At 53.1% G+C, this 25,813-nt stretch overlaps 2 protein-coding genes and 1 long non-coding RNA gene across 4 annotated transcripts; all 3 read right to left on the bottom strand.

Moving 5' to 3' along the window:
- Positions 1–9,083: 9,083 nt before the first annotated feature.
- Positions 9,084–12,734, bottom strand: LOC118146080 (uncharacterized). The gene is made up of 3 exons (XR_013524847.1): positions 12,589–12,734; positions 10,846–12,387; positions 9,084–9,714 (listed from the first exon to the last, which is right to left on the bottom strand). It is a non-coding gene; the product is annotated as an uncharacterized LOC118146080 (long non-coding RNA).
- Positions 12,735–13,382: 648 nt separating this feature from the next.
- On the bottom strand, positions 13,383–15,539 carry ADIRF (adipogenesis regulatory factor). Its single transcript, XM_002756148.6, has 3 exons — positions 15,415–15,539; positions 13,811–13,873; positions 13,383–13,603 (listed from the first exon to the last, which is right to left on the bottom strand). The coding sequence occupies exons 1-3, from the start codon at positions 15,473–15,475 to the stop codon at positions 13,497–13,499; spliced, it is 231 nt and encodes a 76-aa protein (XP_002756194.1). The 5' UTR covers positions 15,476–15,539; the 3' UTR covers positions 13,383–13,496.
- Positions 15,540–20,676: 5,137 nt separating this feature from the next.
- On the bottom strand, positions 20,677–25,246 carry SNCG (synuclein gamma). 2 transcript variants are annotated; one of them, XM_009009607.3, is made up of 5 exons: positions 25,043–25,246; positions 24,205–24,246; positions 23,754–23,881; positions 21,243–21,314; positions 20,677–20,980 (listed from the first exon to the last, which is right to left on the bottom strand). In XM_009009607.3, the coding sequence occupies exons 1-5, from the start codon at positions 25,161–25,163 to the stop codon at positions 20,738–20,740; spliced, it is 606 nt and encodes a 201-aa protein (XP_009007855.1). In that variant the 5' UTR covers positions 25,164–25,246; the 3' UTR covers positions 20,677–20,737. The 2 variants fall into 2 exon arrangements, with proteins under 2 accessions (XP_009007855.1, XP_017834434.2); XM_017978945.4 differs by having other exon boundaries at positions 20,677–20,963.
- Between the last annotated feature and the right edge of the window lie 567 nt (positions 25,247–25,813).

Below are 25,813 nucleotides of genomic sequence, written 5' to 3'. Positions count from 1 at the left end.
CAACATGGTGAAACCCTGTCTCTACTAAAATACAAAAATTAGCTGGGCATGGTGGCACACGCCTATAGTTCCAGCTACTCAGGAGGCTGAGGCAGGAGATTCACTTGAACCTGGGAGGCAGAGGTTGCAGTGAGCCAAGATTGTGCCACTGCACTCTAGCCTGGCGCCTGGAAACAGAGCAAGACTCTGTCTCAAAAAAAAAAAAAAGAAAATTTTTTTTCTCTATTTTGACGGCCGGGTGTGGTGGCTGATGCCTATAATCCTAGCACTTTGGGAGACTGAGGAGGGTGGATCACCCGAGCTCAGGAGTTTGAGCCCAGCCTGGCCAACCTGGTAAAAGCCTGTCTCTACTAAAAAATACAAAATTACTCGGGTATTACAGGTATGGTGGCACATACCTGTAAGTCCAAGCTACTTGGGAGGCTGAGGCAGGATAATCACTTGAACCCGGAGGACAGAAACTGCAGTGAGCTAAGATGGTGCCATTGCACTCCAGCCAGGGCAACAGAGCGAGGTTTCATCTAAAAAAAAAAAATTCTATTTTGAATTGTGGTAAAATGTACATAATATAAAATTTACCACCTTAACCGCCTTAAGTATACAGTTGGAACAGGCATCAAGGAGAGCCTTTGGGTTGGGTAATGTGGAGTATATTCGCATTGCTGTGCATCCCGTCTCCAGAACTTTTCATCTGACAAAACGGAAACTCTATATCCACTAAACAACTTCCCATTTTCTTCCTTCTCCAAGTCCCTGGCAACCCCCATTCCACTTTTTGTTTCTATTAGTTTGCTTACTCAGTCTAGACACTTCATATAAGTGAAAGGATATATAGTATTTGTCTTCTTGTAACTGGTATATTTCACTTAGCATCATGTCCTCAGTGTTGACCCATGTTGTAGCATGTGTTAGAATTTCTTCCCTTTTAAAGGCTGAAAAATATTTATTGTATGTGTATACCACGTTTTATCCATTCATTTGCCTATGGACAATTAGGTTGCTTCCATCTTTTGACAAATGTGACTAACACTGCTATGAATATCAGTGTACAGATATTTCTATGAGACCTTGCTTTCAATTATTTTGGCTATATACCCAGAAGTGATATTGCTGGATCATTTGGTAATTCTATTTTAATTTTTTGAGAAACTGCCTGTTCTGTGGTGAGCAGGTCTATATAAATCTACCTGCAAAGGTCAAGGAACCTGAGATACCAAAGAAAGAGGCTGACAAATCCAGTTTCTCAGAAAGAAACATTTAATAGATGTTTATGAACAGAAACCAAGTCAGGGATGGCACCAAGACAAGTTGGTAGATCCTTGCACCATTACCCTCAGAACCCAGGGCTTATATAGCATAGGGAAAGGGTAATGCATGCTTCAGGACATATGTGTACAGCCAGGCACAGCGGCTCACGCCTGTAATCCCAACACTTTCAGAGGCCGAGGTGGGTATTACCTAAGGTCAGGAGTTTGAGACCAACCTGGCCAACATGGTAAAACCCTGTCTCTACTAAAAATACAAAAATTAGCTGGGCATGGTGGCAGGCACCTGTAATCCCAGCTACTCAGGAGGCTGAGGCAGGAGAATTACTTGCACCCAGGAGGAGGAGGTTGCAGTGAGCTGAGATCACGCCACAGCACTGCAGCCTGGGCAACAAGAGTGAAACTCCATCTCAAAAAAAAAAAAAAAAATTAAAAACTGTGCATCAAGGGCACAATCAACGGAATGAAAAGGCAACGTATGGAATGGGAGAAAATGCTTGCAAATCATTTGTCTGATAAGAAGAGAATATGCAGAATATATAAAGAGCTCCTACAGCATGACAATTTTAAAAATTCAATTTAAAAACGAGTAAAGGAGTTTCTGTTTCTTCAAAGATGATATGCAAATGGATGGTAAACATTTGAAAAGATGCTCAACATCCCTAATCATGTTAGGGAAGAAATGCAAATCAAAACTACAAGGAGATACCACTACACATCCATTAGAATGGCTGCCATTTTAAAAAATAGGAGGAAATAAGCATCAGTGAGAATGTAGTGACACTGGAAGCTATAATCTTAGCATTTCAAGAGGCCAGCGTGGGAGGATGGCTTCAGTCCGGGAGTCTGAGCCTAGCCTGGGCAAGACAGCGAGATGTGTCCGGGTACTGTGGCTCATACCTGTAATCCCAACACTTTGGGAGGCTGGGGCAGGAGGATTGCTTGAATCCAGGAGTTTAAGACCAGCCTGGACAGCATGGTGACATCCTGCCTCTACAAAAAAATACAAAAACTAGCTAGGTGTGGTGGTGTGGGCCTGTAGTCCCAGCTACTTGTGGGGAGCTGAAGGGGAAGCATCACTGGAGTCCAGGAGGGTGAGGCTGCAGTGAGCCGTGATGGCGCCACTGCACTCCAGCCTGGGTGAGAAAGTAAGACCCTGTCTAAAAAAAAAGCAATTACTCTATTAAAATATATTCTCTCTAGATAGACAGAGAGAGAGAGATCTCCCAAGTAGCTAGGATTACAGGCATGAGCCACCACACCTGGCTAATTTTGTATTTTTGGCAGAGACAAGGTTTTACCATATTGGCCAGACTGGTCTCGACCTCCTGACCTCAAGTGATCCACCCACCTTGGCCTCCCAAAGTGCTAGGATTACAGACATAAGCCACCACACCTGGCAAAAGTTTGAAATTTTGATGCAGTTCAATTTATATATTTTCACTTTTGTTGTCAGTGCTCTTGGTGTCATAGCTAAGAAATCATTGCTGGCCGGGCGCGGTGGCTCACGCCTGTAATCCTAGCACTTTGGGAGGCCGAGGAGGGTGGATCACGAGGTAAAGAGATCGAGATCATCCTGGTCAACATGGTGAAACCCCGTCTCTACTAAAAATACAAAAAATTAGCTGGGCATGGTGGCACGTGCCTGTAATCCCAGCTACTTAGGAGGCTGAGGTAGGAGAATTGCCTGAACCCAGGAGGCGGAGGTTGCGGTGAGCCGAGATCGAGCCATTGCACTCTAGCCTGGGTAACAAGAGTGAAACTCTGTCTCAAAAAAAAAAAAAGAAAGAAAGAAGGAAATCACTGTTTAATGTTTTTTCTTTTCTTTTTTTTTTTGTATTTTTAGTAGAGATGGGGGTTTTACCATGTTGGCCAGCATGGTCTCGAACTCCTGACCTCATATCATCCTCTTGTCTCAGTCTCCCAAAGTGCTAGGATTATGTGCGTGAGCCACCACGCCCAGCAATGTCTTTTCTTTTAAATACCAGAGGTTATATCTGATCCAAATCCAAGGTTATGAAGCTTTTCTCCTGCTTTCGTCTAAGAGTTTTATAGTTCTAGCTCTTATATTTTGTCTTTGATCTGTTAACACCCGTGCTTTGAATGAAGAGACACCCCAAACAGGCTTTGTGTGAGCAGCATGGCTGTTTATTCACCTGGTTGCAAGTGGGCTAAGGCTGAAAAGGGCGTTAGCGAAGGGCAGTGGGATAGGAGTTGGTTTTATAGGTTGAGGCAAATCTTTTGGGGAGGGGGCAGGGTTGTTACCAGGTAAGATCAGTTACAGTGGTGGGGGTAGGGGCAAGGAGTATACATTACCATAAGTTCAGTTACAACGGCAGATGGGGTAAGGCATAAGAGTAGTTAAGATGGCAGGGTGGGGTGAGGAGTATTTATATTATCATAATAACAGTTAAGATGGCAGGTGGGGTGAAGGGAAGCTTATGTCTGTGGAAGCTTGGCCGGGCAATGAGGGATAATGGCGAACACTGGCAGGGGGTGGGGGGTAGGAGGGGTGATCAGCCGAGGCAGGCAGGACTTTAGATTTTCTGGGTCTGGGCTTGTACATGGAGGCCTGAGATGATCCATGTTGAGTTAATTTTTCTAAAGTTGTAAGGTAAGGGTCCAGCCTCATTGTTTTTTTTTGAGACAAAATCTCATTATTACCCAGGCTGAAGTGCAGGGGCACAATCTTGGCTCACTGCAACCTCTGCCTTCCCGTTCAAGTGATTCTTCTGCCTCAGCCTCCCAAGTAGCTGGAGCTACAGGCACCCACCACCACGCCCAGCTAATTTTTTTTTTTTTAGTAGAGATGGGGTTTCACTATGTTGGCCAGGCTGGTCTCAAACTCCTGACCTCAAGTGATCCACCCACCTTGGCCTCCCAAAGTACTGGATTACAGGCATGATTAGTATGGATTCACAAATATTTATTTTCTTCTGTGGATTATAACCTGAAACTATCATTATTTATTTTGTTGCTCAAATTATTCCAGCTTTGGTTATTAGACCATTCCTCAGGTTGGCTCCTGTGTTCTTTCAACAAGCCCTCATCTTTAAGTATTTTATTTTTAGTATTTCCTGACTTTCTGGCACGAGGCTGTTCCAGGCTCATCTTGCATGTCCCATACCAAAGACATCAACAATCTTGGGAGATTAGTCCCTTTTATTGGAGAATGTAATTTAGATACCAAGATCTGGGTGCTAAGATGTGCTCATTATTCCTGGGGTGTCATTGTGCCTAGGAACTCTCAGCAGGCAGAGCTAGGAAATATAAGTATGTATTTACTCATTCATACACACACACATAGATATTTCTTTTCTTTTTTTTTTAACTTCATGTGTTTGTGTGTGTGTGTGTGTGTGTGTGTGTGTATAAGTATGGAGATGGGGTTTCACCATATTGCTCAAGCTGGTCTTGAACTCCTGAGCTCAAGTGATCCGTCCACCTCAGGCCTCCCAAATTGCTGGGATTACAGGCATGAGCCACTGCACCCAGCTATATTTCTGTATTTATTAGTATAAATAAAAAATCCTAAAGGCTTTTTTTTTTTTTTTTTTTTGAGATGGAGTCTTGCTCTGTTGTTGGAGAGAGTGCAATGGCGTGATCTCAGCTCACTGCAACCTCCGCCTCCCAAGTTCAAGTGATCCTCTCATCTCAGCCTCCTGAGTAACTCGGATTACAGGCACCCGCCATCATGCCCAGCTAACTTTTTTGTATTTTTGTAGAGATGGGGTTTCACCATGTTGGCCAGGCTGGTGTCAAACTCCTGACCTCAAGTGATCTGCCTGCCTCAGCCTCCCAAAGTATTGAGATTACAACAGGCGTCCACGCCTTTTTTTTTTTTTTTTTTCCAGCAATGTTGCTCTGTCACCTAGACTGGAGTGCAATGACACAATCTTAACTCACTGCAACCTCCGCCTCCCATTTCAAGTGATTCTCATGCCTCAGCCTTCCAAGTAGCTGGGCTTACAGGCATGTGCCATCACAGCTGGCTTATTTTTGTGTTTATTTTATTTTAAAACATGGGGTTTCACCATGATGGCCAGGCTGGTCTTGAACTCCTGACCTCAGGTGACCACCCACCTCGGCCTCCCAAAGTGCTAGGATTACAGGTGTGAGCCACTGTGCCCAGCCCACACACCTGGCTTATTTTTGTATTTTTAGTAGAGACAGTTTCACCATATTGGCTAAGCTGGTCTCAAACTCCTGGCCTCAAGTGACCTGCACGCCTCAGCCTCCCAAAGTGCTGGGATTACAGACATGAGCCACTGTGACTGCTCTTCCTGCACTTTCTACAAATAAACAGAGACACAGTATTTTCTTTCATCTTTCTTTCTTACAGAAAGGACAGCATACCATAGAGACATACTTCTGCACTTCACTTTTTTCTAGTTAACAGTAAAAGCATACTACTTTTAGTTGTGGAAAAAGAATAGTCAACATTCCAACATGAATTTTAGGAAGAAATGAAGACACTTAATAAACAACAGTTGTCGTGAAGGAAGCCTGTAAAGTAGTTGCCAGAACTCTGAGAGGAGTTGGCCAGACAGCAAGAGTAGGCAGAAGAAAAAACTTGCACAACTCAGAAATGAATGGAAGAAAGAAGACAAAACAATCCATGGCAGATAAGAAGATGATAAGAAGCACAGGAAGGTGGACACCACGGTAGATGCCTATGGAACAAAAATGGGCAAAGTAAAGAAAAACAGGAATTATATGAAAAGGATGCAGTAGTTGGGAGACAACAGTAGCTATGGAAAGTAGGAAGAAAAGAACTCCATACTTACACTTGGAATTCCCAAAGAAGAAAGCTGAGCAATGGAACAGAGCAAATATTTTAAAATGCAATTAAGCAGGAGCTGGGCACAGCAGTGCATGCCTGTAGTCCTAGCTACTCCGGAGGCGGAGGCATGAGAATCACTTGAGCTCAGGAGTTCGAGGCCAACATGGCCAACATGGTGAGACCCCATCTCTACTAAAAATACAAAAATTAGCCAGGTGTGGTGGTGCCTGCCTGTAATCCCAACTACTTGGGAAGCTGAGTCAGGAGAATCGCTAGAACCCGGGAGGCAGAGGTTGCAGTGAGTCGAGATCACACCACTGCACTCCAGCCTGGCGACAGAGCAAGACTCCATTTCAAGGAAAAAAAAAGAAAGAAAGAAAGAGAAATAGTATGGAGATTCCTCCAAAAATTAAATATAGAGCTAATTTATGATCCAACAATCTGTCTTCTGGATATATATGTATACACACACACGTATATATATACATACACACACACACACACACATATATATATAAACACATACATGTATATATATACACATACATATATACAATTTTTTTTTTTTGAGACAGAGTCTTGCTCTGTCACCAGATGCCAGGCTGGAGTGCAGTGGTGAGATCTTGGCTCATTGCAACCTCCACCTCCCGGGTTCAAGCAATTCTCCTGCGTCAGTCTCACGCCACCATGCCCAGCTAATTTTTGTATTTTTTAGTAGAGACAGGGTTTCACCATGATGGCCAGGATGATCTTGATCTCTTGACCTCGTGTTTCACCAGCCTCGGCCTCCCAAAGTGCTGGGATTACAGGCATGAGCCACGGCACCTGGCCTACAATTTTTTTTGAGACAGGATCTCACTGTGCCACTCAGGCTGCAGTGCAGTGACACAGTCATGGCTCGCTGCAGCCTCCAACTCCTGGGCTCAAGAATCCTCCCACTTCAGCCTTCTTAGTAGCTGGGACTACAGGCATGCACCACCACACTTGGATACTTTTCTGTTTTTTGGTAGAGATGGGGTATCACTATGTCACCCAGTCTGATCTCAAACTTCTGGGCTCAAGCTATCCTCCCATCTCAGCCTCCCAAAGTGTTGGGATTACAGGCCTGAGCTACCACACCTGGCCTAGAATTGGTATTGAAAGGGTGAACTGCACACCAGGGAACAGTGAATCATAACCATAACCTCTGAGACAGACTCTAAAGAAATTATTGTACTTCAAACATAAAGAAAGAGAGCAAGCCTGAAAAATCATGTTGCTTATTAGAAAGTTCCTGTGGGGTCTGGACACAGTGGCTCACGTCCATAATCCCAGTGTTGTGGAGAGGCCGAGGTGGGAGGATCTCTTGAGCCCAGGAGTTTGACATCAGCCTGAACAACATAGTGAGACTCTATCTTTCAAAAAAAAATTTTTTTTTCATTAGCTGAGCATGGTGGCACACACCTGTAATCCCAACTACTTGAGAGGCTGAGGTAGGAGGATCGCTTGAGCCCAGAAGTTTGAGGCTGCAGGAACCCATAATCAGGCCACTGCACTCTAGCCTGGGTGACAGAGCCAGATCCTGTCTCTACCAAAAAAAAAAAAAAAAAATCCAATAAGAGGTTGGTACAGTGGCTCACACCTGTAATCCCAGACTTTTGTTAGGCCAAGGTGGGAGGATTTTTGAAGCCAAGAGTTTGAGACCAACCTGGGCAACATAGTGAGACCCCCACCTCAAAATAAATAATAAGTTAAAATAAAATTTTATTTATTTTTTTAAAGATGGGGTTTCACCATGTTGGTCAGGCTGGTCTTGAACTCCCGATCTTGGGTGATCCGCCCACCTTGGCCTCCAAAGTGCTTGGATTACAGGTGTGAGCCACCATACCCGGCCTAAAATAAAAATTTTTTTAAAACAGAAGTTATCCCAGCTACTCGGGAGGCTGAGGCAGAATTGCCTGAACCCAGGAGGCGGAGGTTGCGGTGAGCCGAGATCGCGCCATTGCACACCAGCCTGGGTAACATGAGCGAAACTCCATCTCAAAAAAATAATAAATAAATAAATAATAAAAAAGAAGTTTCAGTGGACATCACACAGGTAGGGCCTGCTCAACCTTCTACGCCAGAAGGCAGTACAGCCACACCTAGAAGACGCTCAAGCTGAAGAAGGAGCCACAAACCTCAAACCCAGCCAGGGGTAAAGTCTAAAGGCTACAGACTAACAATACCAACCAAACATTTAAAAACCAGAATACTGTTTATATAATCCCTTCTTTTTAAAAATGTTTTAACTTTTTTACCTTTTTAAAAATAGAAAATGTCATACACAAAAATAGAATATAATGGGCCGAGTGCAGTGGCTCCCGCCTGTAATCCCAGCACTTTGGGATGCCGAGGTGGGCAGATCACCTGAGGTCAGGAGTTCAAGACCAGACTAGCCAACATGGTGAAACCTTGTTTGTACTAAATATACAAAAATTAGTCAGGTGTGGTGGCACATGCCTGGAATTCCAGCTACAGGCATGACCTAAGACAGGACGCTGAGACAGGAGAATCGCTCAAACCTGGGAGACTATAAAGAACCCTCATGGAACCATTACCCACCTATAAAAATTATTAACTGAGATCTCAGATGCTTATCTCTGTAAACATTTATCATCTATAACTATTTCATTCTTGAGAAGACTCTAGGCCGGGTGTGGTGGCTCAGGCCTATAATCCCAGCACTTTGGGAGGCCAAGGTAGGTGGATCGCTGAGGTCAAGCATTCAAGACCAGCCTGGCCAACATGGTAAAACCCTGTCCCACCAAATATACAAAGATTAGCCAGGTGTGGCAGCGGACCTCTGTAATCCTAGCTACTCGGGAAGCTGAGGCAGGAGAATAGCTTGAACCCAGAAGGTAGAGGTTGCAGTGAGCCGAGATCTCGCCATTGCACTCCAGCTCGGGAAACAAAAGCAAAACTCTGTCTCAAAGAAAAAAACCAAACAAAAAACAGAAGACTCTGCAGGACTAATTCTAACCAACTGAAAGATAGCAGAAAATATTCAGCAGAAGGAATGGCAGACAGCTTTTAATATCTTCAATTGCAGATCTAAGACAAAAACAAAGGTGTGGTTCAGGGTTAAGGAATGGAATGTGAATCTGCTTGTTCTCACAGTGTAGAAATTGGACAACTAACATTTTTAAATGTGGGGGAGGGAGAGAAGGTGAAAGTGGAAGAATCTACACCCTGCGTCATGCGCAGTCTGACGGGTCAAAGCTGAGAAATCCACTGGTAGATGTTTGGGAGATAAACACAAGGAAGCTCATCCTACAGACTGAAAATGGGAGTGAAGAAGAGGAGGGAGGAAGGAACTACATCCAGAGAAAATGGCTTAAGGGAACACGACCACCTGAAAACACAGTCATTTATAAGTGGAACCTCAGTGTTCTGTTAGTGACTGCGTGTTTGGCTAGATGGGGAACTGGAATTTGTAGAATTAGGAATTATTTGTGGCATTGCTAATGGAAGAATTGATCTCTGGAGACTTGACTGACACCCAACAGGTGTAGTGTGACAACAGTCCTTCCTCCTCAGCACGTCTAGGTGGCACTTGCTCCATGAACCTGGTGTAGACAGGCCTGGGCAGTATAGGTTCCCAAAGGCTCCTCTGGTGAAGCTGTCCTCACAGTGTTAACAAGTATTCTAGACAGAAGCAATATAGTTATAATTAAGCATTAATAGTTTTAATTAAGCATAATGAGGCTGTGCTCTGACCAAATTCCTTCTACGGAACTTCCCTTGTCATTGGATACTGACCATCTGCATCCCCACTGTTCCTACAGTTTGGCTTTCTGATGTTAGAACCATAGGCTTTTGTTTAGGAATTGCTTAAAACGTTTTTTTGTTTGTTTGTTTCTGAGATGGGAATCTCGGTCTGTCTTCCAGGCTGGAGTGCAGTGGCACGATCTCTGCTTACTGCAACCTCCGCCTTCCAGGTTCAAGCCATTCTCCGCTTCAGCCTCCTGCGCAGCTGGACAATTTTTGTATTTTTAGTAGAGATGGGGTTTCACTATGTTGGCCAGGCTGGTCTTGAACTCATAATGTCAGGTGATCCAACCACTTTAGCCTCCCAGAGTACTGGGATTACAGGTGTGAGCCACCGTGCCCAGCCTAAAATGTTTTTTGGATTCAGTGAAACAAGTGACCCTAACGAGTTTGAACAGCTCAGAGAGACATAATCAGCACAAGAATATAGTTTTTTCGGCTGGGCACTGTGGTTCACAGCCTGTAATCCCAGCACTTTGAGGAGCTAAGGCAAGCAGATCACGAGGTCAGGAGATCGAGACCAGTCTGGCCAACATGGTGAAACACAGCCTCTACTAAAAATACAAAAATTAGCCAAGCGTGTTGGTGGGTGCCTGTAATTTCAGCTACTTGGGAGGCTGAGGCAAGAGAATTGCTTGAACCCCGAGGCAGAGGTTGCAGTAAGCCCAGATCGCACCACTGCACTCTAGCCTGGTGACAAGAACTCCATCTCAAAAAAAAAGTTTCTTCATCTCCCTGTGCCGTGATTTCACTCTGCACTCTTCAGCCAATCAAAAATCTTCACCCTTTGGCCTGCTCTAAACCTCTTAAGAACCCTATCCCCAAACGGAGAGAGATTTGAGATTTTCTCCCATCTCATCTGGTAGCCCTGCAATTAAACCTCTTTCTCTGCTGCAACGCGGCGTTTCGGCTGTATGACTTGCTCTGCGATGGGGCAAGGAAACTACTACAGTGATACTGGCTCTGTGCCCTCTGTGTCCCAGACATGATCCAAAAGGCAAGTCCCACCTGGCCTTGCCCTCCAGGGCTACCAGTGTTGGGGAGCAGAGGCACATAGGAACAGGCAATTGCACAGCGCCATGGGAGGGCCAGCACCATGGGAGCGCCAGCACCATGAGGCTGGGACAGCATGGAAGGGGCTGCATTGAAGAGATGGCTCCATGGTGAACCTGAAAATGAGAACTCACTGTCACCCAGCAAGAGAACAAAAGTCCTCCATGCATTCATTTAGCCAGTGCTGCTTGAACACTGGGCATGGACTAATTAGGAGAGAGGACTGGTTCCAGCCCCAGGAACCACCACCATCGAGAAGCACACATGAAAGCAACGGATTAATTCATTGTGACTGTAAAAAGGAGGTACAGGGGGTGTGAGAATGCCTCACCAGTGGCCTGATACATTGTGGGGTGGGGGGCATGCTCAAGGCTGCTGAGCAATAGGCAAGGGTGATTTATGGAGAGTATGCGAGGCAGAAAATGCAGCAGGTGTGAAGATCCCCAGGTAGCAGGAGCACGATGGGAAGGTCAAGGTGGCTGAGGTGGACAGGGAGGGGGTGCTGTAGGAAGCTGGAGGTTCAGGAGGCTCTGCCCTAATCAGCAGGTGGGCTTTTCCTCAGGCATGTTCCTCCAGTGGTTTCAAGTGGCTGGTTCTAGGGATCTTTTCCAGCCACAAGATGTCCAGGGGAAGATGAAAGGTGGCTGGTCTTTTTATTTATTTATTATTATTTTTTAAGACAGGGCCTCATTCTGTTGCCCAGATTGAGTGCAGCGGCCCTCGACCTACTGGACTCAAGCCATTCTCCCGGTCTCAGCCTCCCACAGTGCTAGGATTACAGGCGTGAGCCAGCACGCCCCACCCTGAGGCAAGAAAAGCCTTTCCTAGAAGACCCTTGGCCTCAGACCTGACCTCTCTCCTTGGCCACAGCTGGTTCGTGCCTAAGGCGATCACTCACAAGGAGAAAAAGTGAACAGTTCCTTGGGATTCACCCCTGAGTCACCCGGGAATGACGTACACCAGAACCATGCCGGGCTTTGCCAGTCCAGCCCCACCAGCCTCCTAGAGTGGCTCCGAGGCTGGCTCTCCAGACCCTGGGACCTGTTCCTGGAGGCGGGGGCTCCTGGAAACGCCTTCCCACCCCCCCACACTGCTCTAGGTGTCTCTTCAAGGACTTTCGCACATTTTGCAGACTTAGAAAGATCTTCCTTTTGGGGACAGTCAGCAACAAGTAACCGACCGTGGAACCGGGGCAAGTCTGGGGTGAGGGTGGCAGAGGCGTGCCCCGCGCGGGAGATAGACTGGAGAAGGGAACGGCCTCCTAGGCAGACCTGCCCCGCAGCACCTGGGCTGGCAGCCAGGTTGGGGACACCGTCCCCTGCTGGGAAGCCAGGAAGGCAGGGTGCGCGCCTCGAGTCCGCTGGTTAAATCTCTCCAGAACTGGGAAGCGCAGCGTAGTCAATATGCTTGAAATGAAACGCAGAATCCCCAGACGCGCGGTCCGGATGGGAGGCGATTGCAGGTGGAGGGAGTGCCGGGGTAAAGGCCTGGCTGGAGCTGTGGGACAGGAACCGCTAGGGGCTCAGTGGGGCGGAGGTGGCGCGGGGAGGAAGGGGCCGCAGCAGCCTGCGCCCACTGCCAGGGCCGGGCCTCATCCGGCGCTCAACCAGTGCCAGGTGAGTCACCAACAGGCAGGGCGTACCCGGGGCCTGGGCCTGGGCCTGGGCCGGGGCCGGGGCCGCGCGCGTGGACACGTACCGGGGGTGCTGGGAACCCCAGTCCATCCGAGACTGGCCCGACAGAACCTTCTGGGGGCGGAAGTTACAGGTTTGTCCGGAAGGAAAGGGCTGCGGAAGGGAAGGGTCTCCTGCAGGCGAGCGCGCACGTGCAAGGCCCCGCCCCACAGTCTTTGTGCTCACGTGCGAGGCCTCGAGCCCCGAAGCCCCTCCTAGGGGCGTGTCAGGGTAGGACCAAGCCGAGCTGCCGCGCCCCACACAACAAAGCGCCCCGCGGGCCCTGCCCCGTGACTCACCGCTGGGTGGGGCGGGTGCGCAGGCACCCCGTAGGCCGACGCCGGGTAGCGAGGGCCGGAAGCCCGGCTCCCCACTCCGCGTCGCCCCCACAACCTCCCGCCTCCTGAGGTCCGGAGGCCCTGGGTCGTCTCCCCTGTTCCCAGCCTCCAGGAACAGCGAGGGGAGAGAAGTTCCTGAGGACCCCGCCTTTGCAGGGCCCCTTGCCCCTCCCAGAGCGGAGCCTTCTGAGGATCTGGGGGCCTAGTCCTGCCCGGCTCCCTGGAGGGCCGGGGATCCTGGGACGGGGAATGAGGGCGGGGGCTGGCTTCTGAGTCAGACGAGGGAGGGGCACGAACCGATAGCGGGGCTGAGCCTCGGGTCAGGGAGCGTCGGGAGGCCCTTGGCGGGATGGAAAACATTCCTGAGACAGTCGGCTTGGATTTCCGAATTTGGGAGCCCAGGACTCCAGCTAAGGGGACTCTGCTCTTGGCATGGGAGAACTGGGCCTAGCTTGTGAGGAGACACGGAGTAGACACAGGGTGGGAACGTGAATTTTAATGAGGGGGCAGACCGAGGAGGTGGCGGCCGCCTGGAGCTCAGGGCCAGGCTCTGTTGGATGGCACCTCGAGGGGGGTCACCGGAGTCTCCCTGCTGTCATTTCAGGAGGCCAAATTTTTTCCCGATCCCAGAGAAGGTCTCAGAGGCCTGGTTAGCAGTCTTGTCGATGGTTTCCTGGGTGGTCTTGGCCAGCTGGTCCATGGCTGGGGAAGGGCGGAAGATGGCAGGTCAGGCAGGGCGGGGGGAACCAGTGCACGTAGGCTTAGCCTGGCCCGGGTCTCCCAGGGGACCTGCTTGGGGCCGTGTGGGCAGAAGGCTCTGCAAAGGAGACGGGTGTGCCTGGGCCCCGGGGTCGAGTGGGTAGTGGGAGGTGTGCTGGGGTTGCCCGCCTCCCTCCAGCCACACCAGACCTTTCTGCCCCGCCTCTGTGGCCTGGTCCACCACTTGCTGAGCTGCTGCTCCGGCCGCTGACACTGGAACAGAGAGATGTGGCCTTTATCCCCTGTTGAGGCATCACCGACCACAGGGGCCCCATCATTGCCATGCCCCTCGTGTTCTCCAGAGTATTCTGTCGTACAGCCCAAGGGATGGATGCCACGGAGCTTAAGTCCCTGGCCCAGGGCCGCCCAGCGCGAGGGGCAGGAGCCCTTTCTATGCCTCTGGGGTGTTCTTGTTTATTTCTAACTCTGAGCTCCTCCCCTGTTTGGGGAGGGGCTTCCCTTTTCATCTCCAGGGCTGCTGAGAACATGTTGGACAGGGGAAGGAAGGCAGGGCAGGGCCAGGCTGCAGCTGGCGTCTGGGCTGTTGGCTGCTGGCTGCTGCTAGCCATGGCCCAGAAGACCCCTGCCCCCTTTTACAGCTTCTCCCCTAGAAGCCTGGCCCAAATGCCTGAATTCCCACTTGGCCCTTGGGCCTAGACTTTTGCCAGGCCCTCACTGCCTCCTCCCTCCCGTGGCCTGTCCCGGAGGGCACACAAAAAAGGCCAGTGCCTCTGGACCGGCAGCGAAAGACTTTAGGGGGGCAAGTGCCGGAAAGAGGCGAAACTTCCAAGGCCGGGCCGTCTCCTCTGGACCAGAGTTCCGGCCTGCGGGGAATGGAGTTTCCAGGTGCTCACCAGCCCCGGGCCAGCAGAGTTGTAACTCTTCCCTGCTGCTGAACAGGAAAGAGCCTGCTTTACCCAGTTCCCTCCTGCGGAGAGGGTTAGTCAGGCAAGTGTGCTGATAGGCTCTTAGGGACCTCGTCTGGATTAACCCATCAGAAAGCAGCCCATCCTTTGCACCCAGCCCTCAGATGGGAAAGTGAAGCCCAGAAGGAAGAGACCTGACACAGAGGCCTCCTGGGTAGCATTTTAGTCTCAAGGGAGGAACTGGGGGCCCCCCCGGGCACTGGTGAAGGAAGGGGTTGGTTTGGATGTTGTCTCCCTACTGGGATATGGGCAGGACGGATTGGGAGCTGGAGTCCTAAGGAAGCCTGGGCTCTGTGCGGGAAGAGCCACCCTGGTGACCCAGGGTTCTCCTCACATCTCCTATGCCTCCATCCCAGCCGTGTCACCTCCAGAAAAAAGGAGGAAAGAGGTGGAGGAATTAAGGACCTTCTTTGCCAAGTGGGGACTTAAAGGCAATGATTACTTTTGGGGAATGGGGGCAGGATGGAAATAAAGTCCAGTGGGGTATGGGGCAGCCTCTGGTAGCGCGCGGGTGGAGGTGGTGGCGGGCCGCGCCGGGTCCCAGTCCTGGACCTTCACCCTCGCCTGAGGACCCGGGCGCGGCCTCCTTGGAGGGGCTCCCACAGTGCCCGCTGCGCGGCCGAGCTCCCCAGGAGCCTCTGTTCCACCGCCTCTCTCGGGGCATCATCTCTCCGCTGGCCTGGGTGGGCATCCTGCCCGCCCCGGATCTAGGGGAGGAACGAGCCAAGCTGCGGTCCCCGTACTTGCGGACCGCGCAGACTCTCCCCTATTGCCTGCGCGTCCACGCAGGTGCCCCTGCCTGGACCTTAGGTCGCGCGCTGTCCTCACCCGCTTCCTGGGCGGTCCCTTCCACCTGTTGCTTCAGGTCCTGCAACCCTTTGCTGGCCATGGCTTCGGGGGATCTGCGGAGTCGTCAAGAGCAGCTGGAGCGACGTTGGATCCTGCCCAGAGTCGCGATGCCGAGCGCCAGCTCTGGTTTTTAAGGCGCCCCAGGGCCGGCCTACCCCGCGTAGGGGAGAGGGCGCGGGGCGGTTCTCGGCATACAGACTCCGGGGAGTGGCCGGGCCCTGCTCCAGAATCCGCCGGCCTGGGAACACATCCTGGCCTCAGGCGGGCCGCGGTGGAAAAGGGGCGGACCCAATCAGGGACCGAAAAAGGGCCAGGACTGCAGAGGGGCTGGGGCAGGGGTCCAGAAAGGAGCTGGGGGCAGGAGAAGGGCACACCCCCCCTCCCAGCTCATCAGCCCAGCCCTCCCTTTCTGATCCTGGGTGTGAGCGCTGGGTCAGCTCCAGGTAAGGAGCACAGGGCTGGTGTCGACACGAATGACAGCAGCAGCCTTTTATTGAGCATTTGTCTTGTGCCAGGCACTGCCTGACGCTCTTCAGTCACTAGTGTGATCTTTACAACCATCTCTTGAAGTGGGTATTTTTATTAATAGCATCAGTGTATAGAAAGAAGCAGGCAGAGAGAGAGAGCTAGGTCGGTCTTACCCAAACTCATGTGGCAGAGACTTGAATCTGCGAACCCTCCTAGGTGGCTGTAAACCCTAGGGCTCTGGCAACAGCGGAGTCCCGAGCCCCACACACCTGCTGGGGCACTGCTGACTGGCTCTCTGTCTGCATCCACTGGGTCACAGTGGCTGCAGGCAGAGAGAGCTTCGTAAATCCTTCCCCCCAGAGGATGAGACATGGGAGTGTGCATCTGCAGACCATGCAGCCCCAAGGGGGAGAGTGTAGTGTGTGTGTGCCCAGCCCAAGCAAGGAGATTGCCATTGGCCACAGAGGCCTGAGGAAGCTGGGCAGGAAGCATGGCTCAGGGAGGGCAGGAATAAGCTTGGGCCTCTCAGGTCACCTTTCCCGAGATGGGGTGGGCAAGGCGCTAGGGTACGACTTGTGGCTGTTAGGAGGGTACTTAGGGACGTGAGCCTGAGTGGAGAAGGTCATCCCTGGTGGCAGAAAAACAACCTTTGTGACACATTCCCCTGGCACACAAGGGGCTGGGTCAGGCGCCACCCAGGGGGGTGCACTCCCACTCCAGAGTCAGCCTTCAGGGCCTGGAGGCTGGAGTGCACACCCGCCCTGCGTCTCTGGATCTCTCTAACACTTCCTGTTTGGGGCTGTTTCTTGCACCTCTGTCAACATCTCCCCTATTCTGGAGCTTTGAGGAGCCTCTGCCACACAGCCCTGCTCTGCTGGCACATGCCCTGCTTCTAGTGGTGTGGGGTTGGCCCCTAGAGGGGGATGCCTGGAAGTGCGCCTGTACACACACACACACACACACACACACACACACACACACACGCTGGCTATAGATTAATGGAGATGAGGTCAACCCTGGGCAAGGGGAAGAGGCAAGCGAGATTAGGTGGAGGAAGGGAGGGAGCAGGTCTCAGACAAAACAAAGCAGCAGCAGCGATGGTCCTCCTAGCCCCCACCCCTTCTCGCCTAGAGCTTGGCCCTGCCCTGGAAGTGGCCAGATCAATGCCTGGGAGACTCGGGAGCCCAACTCAGCCCTGCCCTGCCCAGCCAGCTGCAGCCCTGCCAGCCTTCCTGAAATCCCACTGGTAGCGCCTGATAGCCAGGCAGGCCTTTGTGTGCTCCTGTTTATCACAGGCTGCTGGTGCCACTGTGCTCCAGGTCCCATGGGCAATGAGCTGGACAGCCTCCATGGGGAGGGACAGCCAGCCCCAGCAGATGATGATAGAGACAGCTCATCGTGGCTCTAGCTGTAGGCACTGCAGTCAGACTTCTTGGGTTCAGACACCCTTAGGACAAGTTATGAGCCTCAACATCCCCATCACATCACAGCATCTCCCCAAAGTGTGTTGTGAAGAGTAAATGGGCTGAAGGGTGCCCAGCACTCAGCAGTGGATGTTGTGAGAGGGTGCAGGGCACTGGTGCTTCTCAGACGAGTGGGGGCAGACGGCCATGGTGTTACCATGGACCCCCTTTGCTGCGGTTTCACTTTTTTTCTTTTTGGAGACAAGGTTTTGCTCTTCTTGCCCAGGCTGGAGTGCAATGGCACAATCTTGGCTCATTGCAACCTCTACCTCCCAGGTTCAAGCAGTTCTCCTGCCTCAGCCTCCTGAATAGCTGGGATTACAGGCGCCCACCACCACACCCAGCTAATTTGCTGCTTCACTTTCTGCAGTTACCCACTATTGGGGCTCAGAAACCAATACCCCAAAGTATGATGCTGTGACATTCTGAACTGAAGAAGCCTTAAGGTCTCTCTGACCAGACTCCCCCAGTTCCCTTAACGCTTTGTCTCTTTCGAAGCACATGGTGAAGTTGTTCTCTGAAGTTCCCCATCTGCCTAAAATCTGGACCCACCAAAGAAGAAAACAGTGACCCCTGGTCCTTTCCCAGAGTTTTCTCTGACAACTTATGTCACAGGAAGAAAGACTGCAGCCTGCTCACATACCTTGACAGATTTTGCCAACTGTTGTCGCTCCGTGAGCCCAACAGTCTTTGTCCGAGGCCACTATACGCTCTTCAAGCCCACTGAATTCCCCTAAAAATGATTTACTAGCCCCCTAAAATCATCCACACTTCCCTGTTGCTCATCTATACCCCATTTCATGGTGGCGCAGTCACCCTGATTTCCTCCTCATGGAAAATGGAATTCACATTCTAAATGGAATGCACACACTAATGAATGCGTATTCCATTTTTCCTAACCTGCTTTTGTGAGCTGTCTTTTCAGTCAACCTTCAAAGGGTAAAGGGGAAGTTTTCCCTTGGCCCCCACACCACAATCAGTAAGGTCCAAAATGTTAAATGGAAAATTACAGAAATAGTTGGGTGTGGTGGCTCACACCTGTAATCCCAGCACTTTGGGAGGCCAAGGAAGGCAGATCACTTGAGCTCAGGAGTTCGAGACCAGCCTGGCCAACATGGTGAAACCCTGTCTCTACTGAAAATACCAAAATTAGCTGGGCGTGGTGCTACACGCCTGTAGTCCCAGCTACTTGGGAGGCTAAGGCAGGAGAATCACTTGAATCTGGGAGGCAGAGGTTGCAGTGAGCAGAGGTGACATCACTGGACTCCAGCCTGGATGACAGAGTGAGACTCCATGTCAAAAAAAAAAAAAATTCCAGAAAAAAACAATTCATATTTTAAATAACTTTTATTACAGTGTGTTATAAAACTGTTCCATTTCCTTATTTGTTATTGTTAGTCTCTTACTGTGCCTAATGTATAAACTTTATCGTAGGGATGTATGTGTAGGAAGATCCGTGATATGTAGGCTTCGGTACTGTCTGGGGTTGCAGGCATCTGGGAGCATCTTGGGTGTATCCCTGTGGATAAGGGGAGTAGATCGTGCTCCTGCAGGGAGGTCAGAGGCAGCCTCACAGGGCGCAGAGCACATGAGGGTTCAAAGGCAAAGAGCACTGGCTGTGCCCACAGCTGGGAAGGGGCTTCCTGGTGATGTTTGAGTCCAGGAACAAGCCCTGAGTGTGTGTGAGGGGGGTTTCGGGGGGTCTGTGGTAGGCGCAGCAGGGACCCCCTCCGGGGTTCTTCAGCAGAGGCAGAGGGCCCTGGAGCCTGGGGAAGGCTGTCGCTGGGAGCTGGGCATAGGAGCCCTCTCCCTCACCCCATCACCTGACCAGCCTTGCCCCTCCTTGCTTTCTCTCACAGCCCAGAGGACTCTTGGGCACACCCAGGCCCAGGTGCCCTCCTCCTGGGGTTCGTACAGGCCTGCTTATGTGCACGTGTCTGGGCTGGGGAGCAGGAACAGCCCTGAGTGTCCTGAGTTGCTTCCAGACCCTTCCTGCCTGCCCGTGACACGGTTTGGGGGTGTGGAGACCAGCAGCCCCCTGTTCCTTTCTGCCTTCCCAGTGGATGTCCATGGCTAGACAACAGCTACAGCTCAGCTCAGCTAGGCCTGACTGGGCTCCCCTTGAACCTACTGCGGAGGCTGGATGGGGAGGTGCTGTGGACAGGGCAGTGTCTGAAGTCACCTGTGGATGTACTTAAGCTCTGGCTCCAAAACCCAGGTCCGGAGGCTTGGGGCAAGTCACTGAGATGCTCTGAGCCCACACCGTCTGAGTATCAAAGGGGAAGGTGGGATCCGCAGGGAACCCTGGTCTGAACAAGCCTGCAGGCTCCAGATTTCAAAACAACCCTGGCCGGTGGGGCTGTTTGCTCAGCCCACTCTGAACAAGCCTGCTAGGCACAACGCAAACAGTCCTTCACGTAGGACACTGGCCAGCAGGCCCAGGGTTGTTTTGAAACTTTGGGTTGGGTGGGGGGCGATCCATTGTAAGCACCCAGGGGCCCATGCAGTCCCTGTGGCCATAGCAGGGCTGGGGCCACCTGGGCTTCTGCCCAGTCCTGTGCTTCTCAGCAAAACCTGGATCTACAGCTCCAACCTAAGAGGTTTGTTCTGAGGATTGAATAAGGTCGAGTGCTCAGAACAGGGCCCAGTCAACACCTGCGAAGAGATCAGCAGCTGTTGCTTTTAATTTTTCTTTCAAGATGTGGCCTCGTCTCGTGCGTCTGTTGTGATTTTAGTGGTACCTGACAGGCTTCTGGGTGCAGGAGGGGTGCAGGGGGTACCTAGCTCCAGATCCTGTGGGGAGCGTGAGGCTGGGTGGGGCCAGGAGGGAGGCACCGCAAGGTCACCTCTTGTCTCTGCTGGGGTATGCCCTTCATCCTCACTAGGTTTAGACTTCTCCATATTTGAAAGTTACTGTCTGCCCCAGGGAGGATGTTAGGTGGCCCCGTTCCCTGTGCCACACTGGGCCCAAAAGCCCATCTTCACCTCCTGCTGACAGAAGGTTCCTAAGGGACGCAGAGCAGACAGGCAGGGGCCACTTCGAGGCTGAGCTAAATTGTCCCTGTGGATGGGTCTGTGAGCCCTGCTGAATGTCTTGGGGAGCCAAAGGCAGTGCCACCTCCTCCATGTTAAAGGCAATGGGTGGGTTGGGGGTATTCCTGAAGGCAGTGCCTGTTCACACAGGTCCCATGAATGCCCTGTGTGTGTCCCATAGTGTACCTCGTCCTATCAACAGGCTGAATCTACTCCTCTTCCTGGGGAGGCCTGGGGATCCCTTCTCAAGCTACACAGCACCAAGAGGAAGCATGGCAGGAGTGGGCTCAAGTTTTATTTGGAATCATAAAAAAAAATTAACAGCAGCATATGTGGGGTCAGAAGGACCAGAGGGTGGGCGGGGCCGAGGGAGGGCAGTGAGGTAGGTGCAGCAGCACAGGTGACAGGCCAGGGGTGGTCAGACATGAGGGCAGAAGCGTGGGCAGCTGCAGGTCACTCAAGGCAGGCACTCCTTGTGCTGGAAGGGGATGGTGTCCAAGGCAGAGGAGCGCTCCTCGGGGCATCCGTGCTGGCCTGCAGCCTCTAGTCTCCCCCACTCTGGGCCTGGGAGAGAGAATGACCTGCACACACAGTTCCAGGCCCCAATCCTCAGGTGCCACCCTGACTGGGCTGGGAAAGGTTGTCCTCTGTGCCCCATGCCTGAAGGGTCATCGTGTGGGGACCTCCCACTCAGGTTCAAGGTTAGCCCTGCCCACAGTCCCTGTGGAGGCTACAGAAGGTCAGGAGGCCCCTGTGGGCTCTGGAAGGAAGCAGTGAGTCTGTGGGACATGCGGTCCCTACCCAGGAACCCTCCATGGTGTACCCCAGGAGCTCAGCTCCTACCTCCTCTGCCACTTCCTCTTCCTCTTTGGCAGCCTCACCCTCCTGTTGGGGAGCAGATGGCTTCAGGTCCTCCTGAAGGGGAGAAAAGGGGACCTGAGACCATGTAGAAAATGCAGAGACCCCTAGCTGCCTGCAACCAGGGCCTTGTCCACCCTGGCCTCAAAAAGGAGCAGAAGCCCCTCATGGCCTTGTACTTGGAGGGGCTGGAGGTGTTGGGAACAGGCAGTTCAGGCAATATCTGGGCTCGGCTCTGTCTGATGATGCCGAGGCCTTCCAGGGGTACCAAGTACCCTGGAGCCTAGCTTCACTCTTCAAGCTGGTCCCCAATCTCTGGGAAACCCCTAGTTGGTCTCCATTGATGAGGAACCTGGGTGGGGTGGGTGGAGTGGGGGTGAGGGTGGGCAGAGGCCCCTGAAGCCCCAGATGGGACCCCACCCTCAGTAGCCCTATAAGGAAGGCTGATTGGGGTTTACATAGAGACTCTGAGGCCACAGAGGCTTGGCATGCAGCTCAGGGCCTCCAAGCTCAAAGTGGTGGGGGGTGTGGGCATCAGGTCAGGCTTGCTCCAGGCCCACTCCAGTTTCCAGAAGCATGAGTTCCTCTCCTTGCCTCCTGGACAGGCTCTAGGCTCAGTCTGGTCAGGGCCAGCATAGGTTACACAACCCTCTCCCACTTCGTCTTCTGTCTCCTGCATTCCATGCCAGCCAGACATTTGTGTGAGAGGCCACGACAGCTGGGTGTGTAGGACCAGACTCGTGATTGGCCTGGACACCACTGGCCTCAGCACCTGCCTCTGGAAAGTCCTGCCACCTCTGCGTTACCCCAGGGGCATCCTGCCCCTCGGCGGAGTGGGGCAGAGAAGGGCAGTGCTGTGCTGGCTACAGTCGGCCAGGCTCTCCATGGGCAGGGCAGGTACCACCTGTCAAGTCCTGCCACCCTAAAGCTGGTGATGAGGGCAGGGGCATGAGCAGTCAGACCATCTCTGCTGAGGCCTTTCATGGTTCACTGGGAGATGAGTCATCACTGGTTTTTGGGTGTCACCAGGAAATGAGTCTCCCTTGAGGTGGCTCCAAGGGCTCACTAGCCCCCTCCAGGATTCACTGAGAGTGTGGGCACCCTCATCCTAGGGCCTCTTTTGCTGGGGGTGGGGAAGGAAGGGCTTCCTGGGACTCTATGTGTTCTGCCCAGGGCACTGATGATGATGATGGTCACCTTCCTCTGCTGGGTGCTCACATGGGCCAGGAGAATCACTTCATGGGGGTCATGGCCCTGCCTCATCACACAGCCCAGGGAGACTGACACGCTCACCCGCCTCTTGCAGATGAGGACATGGAGGCCCAGAGAGGTTCTTTTGCTTCTCAAGTTCATACAACAAAGAAGGGGAACTAGGGGAGGGAGCAGTTGCCGGCTCCAAGGACATGAAGACCCTGTGCTGGCCTTGGAAGCAGACACCTGGGCATCGTCCCAGAGCCAGGAGGAGTAGGGTACCCCCCACGCTTCCACCCACTCACTCCCAACACAGAGGTTCTCAGTGCTGGGAGCCTGGAATTCACTACCCAGGAGGCCTGCAGCAGGTAGGAGAGCTGGACACTGCTCCCACTCTCTACCCCCAGGTGGGAATTCTAGCCCAGGTTATCACTTAACGATGCCACAGGGTCTCTCAGAGCACAGGCTGCTCAGAATTCCAAGCTCACATGAACTAGCCATGGGCCAGTGGCACATTAATCTCCCTGGGCCTTAGTTTCCACACCCTGTCTCATGGGATTTTCTGTCTATTAAATGAACTAACAAGCTTAAGATGTGCAAGGCAGAGCTTGCTGTGTCACAGGTGCAGGGACAGTTCACCTGGCCAACACCCGTCCCTGGGGAGCGTCCCATTGCTCCTGTGCTGTCTGCTGTTGGACCGCACACACACGTGTACGTTCACACTCATACACACCCACACACATTCTCATATAAATGCACACTCAACACGTGCACACACACATACACAGGCAGAGGCAGAGGGTGGGGTCAGACCCAGTTCTGCTTTCCCACCACCAGGGGACGCTGCTTCCCTGCGGCTCCCAGGAGGAGGCAGCAGCCCCGCCCAGCACAGGGAGAAAGGCTGGGTGCTGGGGGCGGGTGTGACTCAGCTCTGGCCGGGCGACCACTGGCCGGGAGGCTGCCTGTCACCCTGTGGGACCCTGTTTTCACTTATAAGATGTGGCGTCTCCTAAATGCTGAGAGCCGTCCAGAAGGTGTGGTTTTGAGCCTCACTTTCCTTGTCTATGAGATGGGACCCCGAGTCCCCCCCCGCCCCCCCGCCAAGGGGTGGTCGTGGGGATTCCAGACCCGAATGCAGGTCAAACAGCAAGCAGGGACCCCACCCCACGCCGGCGTTCAGTGGATGCTGAAACTGAAGCCAGCCCTCGACCCCGCATCTTGTTTACTGGGATGTGGAGTGGGGTGATGCCGTCTCCCCCAGCGGCCTCTCTGGGCCCGGGAGTGGGTCTGAGTGCCGGGGCTCACCTTGCGTACCACCCCGGAGGTGACCGCGATGTTCTCCGCCTCCTCTACGGTCTTAGTGGCCACGGTGTTGACGCTGCTCACCACGGCGTCGCTCACTGCGTTGGCCTGCTCCTTGGTCTTCTCAGCCACTGTGGGAGGACACTGGCTGGCCTCCGCCCCGGCCCCGAGGCAGGCCTGCCGGAGTCGGGCGCGCAGTTCCTTCCCAGGAGCTCAGAGCCCTGGCTCTGCTGGGACCGCCCCGGCTCCCTCTGACCCCAGGGCAGCTCTGATGCTGGTGAGGGGAAGGGGATGCCGACTCTAGTTTAGCCTCATGGTCTGCAGGGGTCTGTAGGGCTTGGTACGCCAGTTTGGGAGTAAGGGAGGACTCTAGGTTGGAGCCCTCGCACTAGGATGCAGGAGCCCCAGGGGGCCTACCCCATGTCCCCTGGCCCCGGGCCCCGGGGTTCCTTACCTGAGGTCACGCTCTGCACAACATTCTCCTTGGTCTTGGTTCCTGGGGAGGAAATGGAGCCGTCAGCCCAGACCCGGCTCCAGGTGTTGGGGGCGGTCAGGACAAACACAACAGAACAGCTGGACAAGCTGCAGGGTCGCAGGGGAGTGAGGATGGTGTCTGGGGGCCGGTGGCCCATTCAGAGGACCACTTCCTGCTGTGTCTAGAGGAAATGATTGTATAGGAAGGGGACAGAAGGGGAGGGGGGGCGGGGGGGGGGACAAGAGAGACCCAGCCTGAGGGTCCAGCCCCTGCCTGGGTGTGGCCAGGCCTCGGAAGCAGCAATAGGACTGGACGGCAGAGAGCTGAGTCATCAGCTTGATCTTCCCTTCCTCTTCCTCAGAGGGAGCCAGGAGGGTATCAGGCGGGAGGGAACCCTGAGCCTGGGTCTCATCCCCCAGCCCACCCCTTCTCTCTGGGTAGGGTGGGTCCCATGGCCTGGCTGCAGTGGCTTCCGTTTGGAGAGGGTGGGGGCCGCCTGAGCGCCAGGGTGCTCATGGCTTCAGGGACTCCAGGCTCAGGGGAACCTAGTGTGCTTGGGTGAGTCTTTGTGCATGCACAAAGCCAGCCCTGTCTGCAGTCTCTGACACCCAGAGGCCCTGAGGAGGCCAGAAACAAACACCTAAGTGTGCACGGGGCACTGTGGGTGCTCCAGGGTCTAGAGACCCCACCTTGACAGCCAAAGCTTCGCCCCCTCCAAAAATGCCTCCCTGGGGCTGGGGAGTAAGATCTGGCGAAGGTAACTGGGCACCCTGCCCTCTGGCTACCGCACTGTCCCACCCTGCCATGCCCCACTTACCCACATACATGACTCCCTCCTTGGTCTTCTCAGCTGCTTCCGTCACCCCTTGCTTGGTCTTCTCCACCGCACCCACCACGCCCTCCTTGGCGATGGAGAAGCCCTTCTTGAAGACGTCCATGGTGATGCGCAGGGCTGGGCTGCTGCGGGCAGGACAGAGCTGGATCTCCCTGCAAGCTGCGGGCTTGAGCTGGCGCGAGTGCTGCCGCAGCGCTGTCCCGGCTGCCTCCTATTGACGCTGATGAAATATTGATGCGGAGGCCAGCTGGAGCCCAGCCAGCCCCGCGCGCGCGTTGGGGGCGGGGAGGGTGGGAGGGAGGTAGGCTCGCTCACCCTCACCTTCCTCCAGGAAAGGAAAGCAGAGACCAGGCTCCCTGGGCTCTTGCGGGCTCAGCCCAGCTCTCCTGCCCCCTGCCCTCCAGGGGCTGGCCACCTCCCGACCCATCCCTGTCCCTATTCATTTGCTGCCCTGCCCCTGCCCACTCATGGGGGCAGCCCTGGCTGGGTACTCTTGGGTCCCGGGATGCTGTGTCTATGCTACACCTAGACCGACGGGCAAAGAGAGGGGAGGCACCTTGGCCAATGTCCCCAGCATCCTAGGTAGGGGTCAGGACCACACAGGCCTGTCAGGTGAGTGGCCACCGTCCAGCAGCCTGGGCTGTGCAGCTACCCACCAGCATCTTGGATGCTGCTAGACCCTGGGCTCCCGTGAAACCAGTTGGAGGAGCAGAGATGCAAGGGGGTGGGGATGGGGAAACAAAGGGCTTCCCC

This window comes from Callithrix jacchus, chromosome 12 (assembly GCF_049354715.1).
Source record: "Callithrix jacchus isolate 240 chromosome 12, calJac240_pri, whole genome shotgun sequence".
NCBI classification, from domain to species: Eukaryota; Metazoa; Chordata; class Mammalia; order Primates; family Cebidae; genus Callithrix; species Callithrix jacchus.
The sequence above is the reverse complement of the archived record's forward strand: the minus strand, read 5'-3'. Positions and strand labels throughout refer to the sequence as shown.